This window comes from Oncorhynchus kisutch, linkage group LG13 (genome assembly GCF_002021735.2).
Source record: "Oncorhynchus kisutch isolate 150728-3 linkage group LG13, Okis_V2, whole genome shotgun sequence".
NCBI lineage: Eukaryota > Metazoa > Chordata > Actinopteri > Salmoniformes > Salmonidae > Oncorhynchus > Oncorhynchus kisutch.
This window is the reverse complement of record NC_034186.2, coordinates 8982231-8990550: the sequence shown is the minus strand read 5'-3', so window position 1 is coordinate 8990550 and position 8320 is coordinate 8982231. Positions and strand designations below refer to the sequence as shown.

At 43.7% G+C, this 8320-nt stretch overlaps 1 protein-coding gene across 1 annotated transcript in view; it reads right to left on the bottom strand.

Annotated features, from left to right (window-relative positions):
* Positions 1 to 390: 390 nt before the first annotated feature.
* abhd8b (abhydrolase domain containing 8b) overlaps positions 391 to 8320 on the bottom strand; it is an 18143-nt gene continuing 10213 nt past the window's right edge. Inside the window, exons 4-5 of the mRNA XM_020472706.2 lie at positions 3598 to 3814; positions 391 to 3487 (exon numbers count right to left, since the gene is read on the bottom strand). Coding sequence (XP_020328295.1) covers positions 3257 to 3487; positions 3598 to 3814 — 448 coding nt within the window. The 3' untranslated portion in view covers positions 391 to 3256. The remainder of the gene's footprint in view (positions 3488 to 3597; positions 3815 to 8320) is intronic.

Genomic DNA, 8320 nt, shown 5'->3' with positions numbered 1-8320 from the left:
TGTAAAAGTCACGCTGGACAACAGTAACTGCTAACTGACAGAGCAAATATGTAAACAGGCTCAAACCAAGTAGTCTAAGCCATTTAAACCACTTCGTTCTATAGATTTGCTAGTGAATTTAATGGTATAATTTTGTATTCCTAACGTGGACATCTATGTGATGTAACTGAATTAGGGTGGGTAAACCCAGTGTTTCTTCAAACTGCAATACTCCGGCCAGACACAAGGTGTCGCCCAAGTACAGGACACTTACTTGGGATGAGTAGACAGTATCCACTTGTCAGCTTTCCACTGTATGTACTGAAGGCAAGTCTCGGTCATTCTAGTGTTAAGCACAGTACATAGTGCAAATACTCACTACTTGTAGCTTGAAACTGCATGTGATTTTAACACAGAAAATATATTTGTAACACACCTGGCTTTAAAAACATTTAAAATGATTGCATGGTATAATATTCCTCATATTTTATTTTTGGTGAACTGAACATTCTTCCAGCACTTCATTGCTGAAATCAATATCAAAGGCGAACACAGTGACACATTTAAGACGCACAAGGGCACAAATGTCATACTGATAGTTGACACAAATTCAGAACCATTCAGATTTAAAATACTTAGTGATGTTCCACTGAGAACATGACTGAGGATCATAAAGCTAAACCCATCTGACTAGCGAGAACTCAATTCTCAATTTAATTCACTCCTGTTCACTCATTTTTTTCAGCATCAATAACCTATATAAGCATCATTACTTGCTTGTAAAAGTTGCATATTTTATCAAAAGTATACTCACGGCCCTGTTAAGTGTTATGTTTTCAAAATGCATATTGTTGTTCGTGGGTGACCTACTGACCACAGGAGGTTGGTGGCACCTCAATTGAGGAGGACGGGCTCGTGTTAATGTCTGGAGCAGAATCAGCGGAACGGTATTAAATACAACAATGACATGGTTTCCAGGTGTTTGATGCCATTCCATTCGCTCTGTTCCAGCCATTATTATAAGCCGTCCTCCCCTCAGCAACCTCCACTGACACTGACTTTTCCATAACCAACAGTAACAGAGGGCTTTGCACTGCTCCATCGCAGAGATCGACAAACGGAAATGGGATAGTGATCGTTTTGAAGTAACTGGACTGTTGCAGTGCTAAGACCAGAGTTAAACCAAATAGTTTCAGTAACAGTCTTATTGGACAGGAGATCAACCTGACACCGCCTGTCCTGTGGAATCATTGGAATCAAGGGCATCATTGGTGGCACCTTAATTGGGGAGGATGGGCTCTTGGTAATGAATGGAGCGGAATCAGTGGAATGGTATTAAACACATGGTTTCCGGGTGTCTGACGCCATTCCATTCGCTCCATTCCAGACATTCTTATGAGCCGTCCTCCCCTTGGCAGCCTCCACTGGTGCACACCTAGCTAAAGAGTAAGGGGTTAATTCCATCCGTGGCGCTGAAGATCCGCGCTGTGGCTCAACTTAAATTGGAAGGTCATTTCCAATTGAACCGACATATGCAGTGTTTACCATGAATGTGGGAACATTACATTTCTAGAGCGCTGCAGTGCAGATCATCAGTGCTAGGGATTGATTCAGTATTTAATACACTGTTATTCAACACAGTCTTTGTGACACTTATCAATGGGATGCTAGTTACACCACAGAGAAAACCGGCTATGTGGCACTGAAGAATTCTCAGGTTGTAAGCAATTTTTGGTGGAGCAATATCATTTTCAGAGCTTATATCACTTCTACCTGGAAAACCCACAAACGATCATAATTGTTTAGCATAGTTTTGGTGAGAAATATAACGCTAGGATTCAGTACAATTCTCCTTCTTAAAGGGGCCCAAAACACACATCTGCCCCTGTGTGTTTCCTAGGTAACCTGCAGCTAATAAGGAAACTTATTTGTTTCCCCCATAAAATACACAATGAAACTTTGTAGGACAGTCAAACATGGGTCTTACTCCGGTCCCTCAAAGTTGTTACTCTGCATCTTTAGATATAGCATAACATAGTTAGCCTGCCTGTTGTAATCCTTCTGACGGGGAAGTGCTTTTAAATACTGTATGAATGCTGCATAAATCAAATGTAGTAGGCTAGTTCTCAAAAAGCACCGTTGATCGTCATACATAACATTTAACCCCCATGTGCAGAAGTACTGTAAGGAAACAGCAGTTAGTTCTGGGGTTTCTGTCTACCCGTTGGCGTGAGTAGTATAGGGGACTAGATTCAGATCAATTCTGCCTGTCGGAGGTGTAACAGCGTTGGAGCTGTCGAATCAGCAAGCGGCTCCTGGCGTTCTCCCTATCGTGGACATTACCATTGGATGTGCCGAGTTGGATTAGTAATAACCCCATGCAGCCTTGTTACAAGTTGGAACACAGGAATGTGTTGTAATCTACACCTCTAAGGCTGATAGAAATCCTCGTTATTTTTGAACCTCCTAATGCAGGGGGGGGCGGATTTAAGAACGGGTGTGGTTTTGTGACTATGACGACGAGAGCAGCTGCTCACAGATTTGACAGTTCCAACGTAGACACACCTCCGATATCACCTAAACAAAAACAAAGAAGCAGCTGTAGCAGTTGTCCGTTTGGGCCGGTTAGCGCTGGAACTGACTGAATCTGGGCCTAACAAGAAGTCTTCTTGGCTATCAACGTTTCCTGTGTCACTTGATCCCGTTGAATATATTATTGTTCCCTCTCTGATCCACCCATGTTCTGACATTTCCACGCGGTTAGGCAACTGACAAGCCATCACATGGGACTGAGTCTAGACCTGGGTACTGGTACCACAAAGCAGCAACACACAACCAAAACCAAAACCATTACCAGATTCACCATGACCATCCTCTCCAACTCAGCACCTCTTCAGAGCTTCTCAAAAATGTTCACTCCCACCTGTCTCCAGTCCCAGCCAGGGACCAGTTAATCAGAACAGGACCAGGAACAATACAATAGACCTCCCCCTTGTTGTCATCTGATACGTCACTCTGTCCGTCCATACCTGCCAGCTCTCCTGCCCTTCCTTTCTTTTGTGGCTCAGACCCAAAAATGGGCCCGTCTGACCCTGTGTGCTGTGTTCCACCTCCTCAAATCCCACCTCAAACCAGCTCAGACCAGTTTAAAACCAGCCCAGACCAGCTCAAACCAGCTTCCTGCACCTTAGGAGACATAGCCTAGGACAACCAGCAATGTTCGGACACTGTCTGTGTCTGCTTTGACTGGAGTTAATACCACACATCCCCCTCTGGGTTACTTGGTCTTGGCTTTGCTTTCTGGCGTTGCTCCTCCGTTGGATGCGGTGGGGATCTTGGCAGTTTCGGGTCTCTTGGTGGCGATTTCGGGACAGGGTTTAGATTTGGGTGGGGAGTCAGGCTCCCAGAGGAAGAACTCGTGCAGGAGGGTGTTGACACTCTCGGGACACTCCATCATCACCATGTGACTGCCCTCGTTGATTATCTTCAGGAAGGCCAGCAACAGGATCTGAGCAGAGGCAGGGAGGTTAGATTAGGTTCAGGTTTTATGTTTTAAAGCTAGGCATAGAGTTAGGTTTAAAGGCAGGGTTAGAGTTGGCGTTAAGGTTTCCCGCTCACCTCCGCCATGCGTTGATCTTCCTCTATGGGAACAAACTTGTCGTACATGCCGTGCACCAGCAGGATGGGCACTGGGATCTCTGCATGATAAACCTCGTCGCCCTCTGGCCAGTACTGACCACTCATCATGGCACGCAGCACGAAGGAGGACACGTTGAAGGCATTGTTGTCTTTCAACAGCTGTTTCTCCTTCGCACCCTGACGGGCAAACCCAGCCCTGACGCGGAGGCAGAGGAGAGGAAGAGGAAAGAGTGAGTGGAGGAGCATAAGAAATCATACTTGAACAACATACAGTAGGCTGAAAGCTTTTTGTACAGAAGTTTGACTGTATTGAAGTAGGCCTGGGAGCAGAGGAGGCTCCTCAGAGGAGGATGGGGTGGACCATCCTACTTGGTAAATGCCATTTTAAAAAGTTATCCTTTTCAGATAAAACTTGAAAAAATATATGTCACCAAATAACTGATTAAAACACACTTTTTTTGCAATGGTCTACAGTAGCCTCAACATCACTCTGTAGGGTAGCACCATGGTGTAGCCAGAGGACAGCTATTTTCCCTGCTACATTGACTTCAATACAAAACCATGGTTCTCAACCCTATCCATAGACTTACACAGTAATTATGACAACTTTCATCCTCCAGAGCTTGTGCAGTATGAACTGACATGTTGTCCATCCAATCAAAGGATCAGATAATTAATTTGGTACTGAAAGCATAAGCTACAGCTAGCTAGCACTTTGAAAGACAATAGTTGAACAGTTTTGAACAAATACATTTTGAGAGAGAGAGAGAGAGATGTTTTTGTATTTTGTCTTCTGAGTTTACTTTTCACTTACTCAACAACTAGCTAATGCAGCTAATTTAGCCTACTCAACAACCTGACTCAAACAGAGTGGAATGCTATTTATGTTAGCTAGCTGGCTAAGGCTATCCAACACTGCAAGTCAAGGTAAGCTTTCGGTTTTATAAAAATATTGCCACCGGGGTAACTGCTTGCTGTACACTGCACTGCGTGATTGTACACATGTATTGGATTCTGGGTTTACTAACGCATCAGTTCTAGTTTGTTAAAAGGATCCTCCCCTTTTTTTTCAATTTTCACCTAAAATGACATGCCCAAATCTAACTGCCTGTAACTCAGGCCCTGAGGCAAGGATATGCATATTATTGGTTCCATTTGAAAGGAAACACTTTGAAGTTTGTGGAAATGTGGAAAAAGGAATGTAGGAGAATATAACACAATAGATCTGGTAAAAGATAATATAAAATAAAAAATACAACTGTTCTTTTGTATTTTTTTTGTACCATCATTTTTGAAAAGCAAGAGAAAGGCCATAATGTATTATTCCAGCCCAGCTGAAATATAGATTTTGGCCACTAGATGGCAGCAATGTATGTGCAAGGTTTTAGACTGATCCAATGACCCATTGCATTTCTGTTCAAAATGTTGTATCAAGACTGCCCAAATGTGCCTAATTTGTTTATTAATAACTTTGTGTTCATAACTGTGCACTCTCCTCAAACAATAGCATGGTATTCTTTCACTGTAATAGCTACTGTAAACTGGACAGAGCAGTTAGATGAACAATAATTTAAGCTTTCTGCCAATATCAGATATGGGAAATGTTGGGAAATGTTGTTGTTACTTACAACCTCATGCTAATCGCATTAGCCAATGTTAGCTCAACCATCCCGTGGAAGGGACACTGATCTCGAAGAAGTTTGAATGAACTATAACATTACCATGGTGACAACAATGTAGCGGTTAGCCAGAGCTGCCAACTCTCACACATTTGACCCTCTTCACATGCCACACCTCTTATATACACTACATGACCAAAAGTATATGGACACCTGCTTGTCAAATATATCATTACATAATCATGGGCATTAATATGGAGTTGGTCCCCCCTTTTGCTGCTACAGCAGCCTCCATTAGCGGTGGAATATTGCTGATGAGACTTGCTTCCATTCAGCTATAAGAGCATTAGTGAGGTCAGGCACTGATTTTGGGCGATTAGGCCTGACTCGAAGTCGGCGTTCCAATTCATCCCAAAGGTGTTCGATGGGGTTGAGGTCAGGGCTCTGTGCAGGCCAGTCAAGTTCTTCCACGCCAATCTCAACAAACCATTTCGGTACGGACCTCGCTTTATGCACGGGGGCATTGTAATGCTGAAAGAGGAAAGGGCCTTCCCCAAACTGTTGCCACAAAGTTGGAAGCACAGAATTCTAGAAAGTCTAGAATGTCATTGTATGCTGTAGCGAACTAAGGGGGCCTAGCCCGAACCTTGAAAAACTGCCCCAGACCATTATTCCTCCTCCACTAAATTTTACAGTTGCCACTATGCATTCGGTCAGGAAATGTTCTCCTGGCATCTGCCAAACCCAGAATCATCTGTCGGACTACCAGATGGTGAAGTGTGATTTATCAATCCAGAGAACGCGATTCCACTGTTTCAGAGTCCAATGGCTGCGATCTTTACACAACTCCAGCCAACGCTAGATTGCGCACGGTGATCTTAGGCTTGAGTGCGGCTGTTCGGCGCCATGGACAGTTCTTGCGCTGACATTGCTTCCAGAGGCAGTTTGGAACTCGGTAGTGAGCGTTGCAACCAAGGACAGAAGATTTTTTACACGGTCCCGTTCTGTGAGTTTGTGTGGCTCACCACTTCGCAGCTGAGCCGTTGTTGATCCCAGGAGGTTTCCACTACACAAAAACAGCACTAACAGTAGATCGAGGCAGCTCTAGCAGGGCAGAAATGTGAGCACTTTAGTTAGGCCATTCTACTGCCAATGTTTGTCTATGGAGAATGCATGGCCGTGTGCTTTATTGTATACACCTGTCAGCACCGGGTGTGGCTGAAATAGCTGAATACACTAATTTGAAAATGTGTCCAAATACTTTTGTATATATAGTTTTATCTCCCGCATAGAAAAGTGCTGTTTTCATTTTTCTTATAAGTCAGCGCGTTAGCTTTTTAACTGTGCTGCCTCCAAGGTGTTCTGAAATCGGAGCGCCTGAGCCTGCAATGTAACATCGCCAGCGGATCCGGTTTCATTGTCCTGTCACAGCACTGTGAACCGCGACGCATTGAAGCATATGATAGGTCTAGTTATGTAAGGAATCGAGTGGATTGGATGCACATTTTAAAGAAACGCTCCAAAATGCTGAATGGAAAGATAACGTTCTCCGCCGAGTTTATAAAACTGTAAAAAGCGCAGCACGGTAGAGCTGTTATCAACAAAATGAGGTTGCCGTTACTCCCGTCCCAGAATGCAGCCCTTTGACAGCATATACTAAGGTCGATTTAATCATCAGTTGCATTGGGCTCCTCGTTTGGTGATTGGTATTTCGACTGTGACAACGAAAAGGCAGCAGACAGACCTACAGTATGTTTTATCAAGGAAGTTTGGTCGGGTTACCTGATGCGGAACTATGAAATTGATTATGCCACACAGATTATGAACCCAAACGTGCTTAATTCTAGAGGGGGGGGGGGGGGGGGGGCAATAAATATTGAACACATTTGGTTAGGGTTTAGGGTCATCTTGTCTAAAGAAGATTTTATTATCTATTTACTTTATTTAGTCTGATCAGTGGAATTCCTATCCTTAATAATTGGGTAATTAGTGTGCTTGTCAGCAATAACACTACTGTTAATCCACTTCTTCCAAATTTTGCCAGTGTCATCACATATTTGAAATCTGAAATGTCTACTTGTGTCTTTGAAAATGAATTATATGAGGCTATGTATTTTCATGATCAGTTTTGAATAAGACATACAAAATATCATTGTTGACATTTTAGTATTGTGCACATGCTAGGCAGAGATGGTAGGGGGACTCACAGCTCATAAACACAACACATTTTTATCACAACGATGGCAACGATCTTCAACTAGTAGGCATAAACCATCTGAATATCGATCCATTCCATTTTTCTTGAAGGCTGGGTGATTTTGAGAAATTAATTGTTATAACTAGAACATTTTTAAACATCCAGCTCTTGGGAAACAAAGAGAGAAAAGGTATTTCTATTTTCCACCCTGGTCATAGGCCTAAAACATGTCCAAATACGGAAATTAGCTATAAAACTCATGTTTTCCCCGGGAAGGACCCCAGACCTCCGTCTAGGAGTTGTGCCAGGGGTCAATGAAATTTGGATAGCAAATCTCACTTCATTTCTTCAAAAGTTGGTAGCCCTGGGTTAGTGGATATGGTATGACGGTTTGGCTTGGAGAGGTTTTTTGCACCGGATCACAGACAACTGTTATATTGTGCACTGAAGTCCACAAGTGAAGGGAAAAGATGAGAGGAGAGCATGTGGATGTGATGATGCTGTATGTGGTTGCTATGAACGTGAACTGTGTGTGATCAGGGGTGTATTCATTCCGCAGATTCATTATTGTTTTTATATTTATTTATTTTTTACCCCTTTTTCTCCCCAATTTCATGGTATCCGATTGGTAGTTACAGTCTTGTCCCATCACTGAACTCCCATACGGCATTGCGCCCGGCCTGCCACAAGAGTTGCTAGTGCGCGATAGGACAAGAACATCCCTGCCGGCCAAACCCTCCCCTAACCCAGACAATGCTGGGACAATTGTGCACTGTCCCATGGGTCTCCCGGTCACAGCCGGCTGCGACAGAGCCTGGACTCGAACCAGGATCTCTAGTGGCACAGCTAGCACTGCGATGCAGTGCCTTAGACCACTGCGCCACTG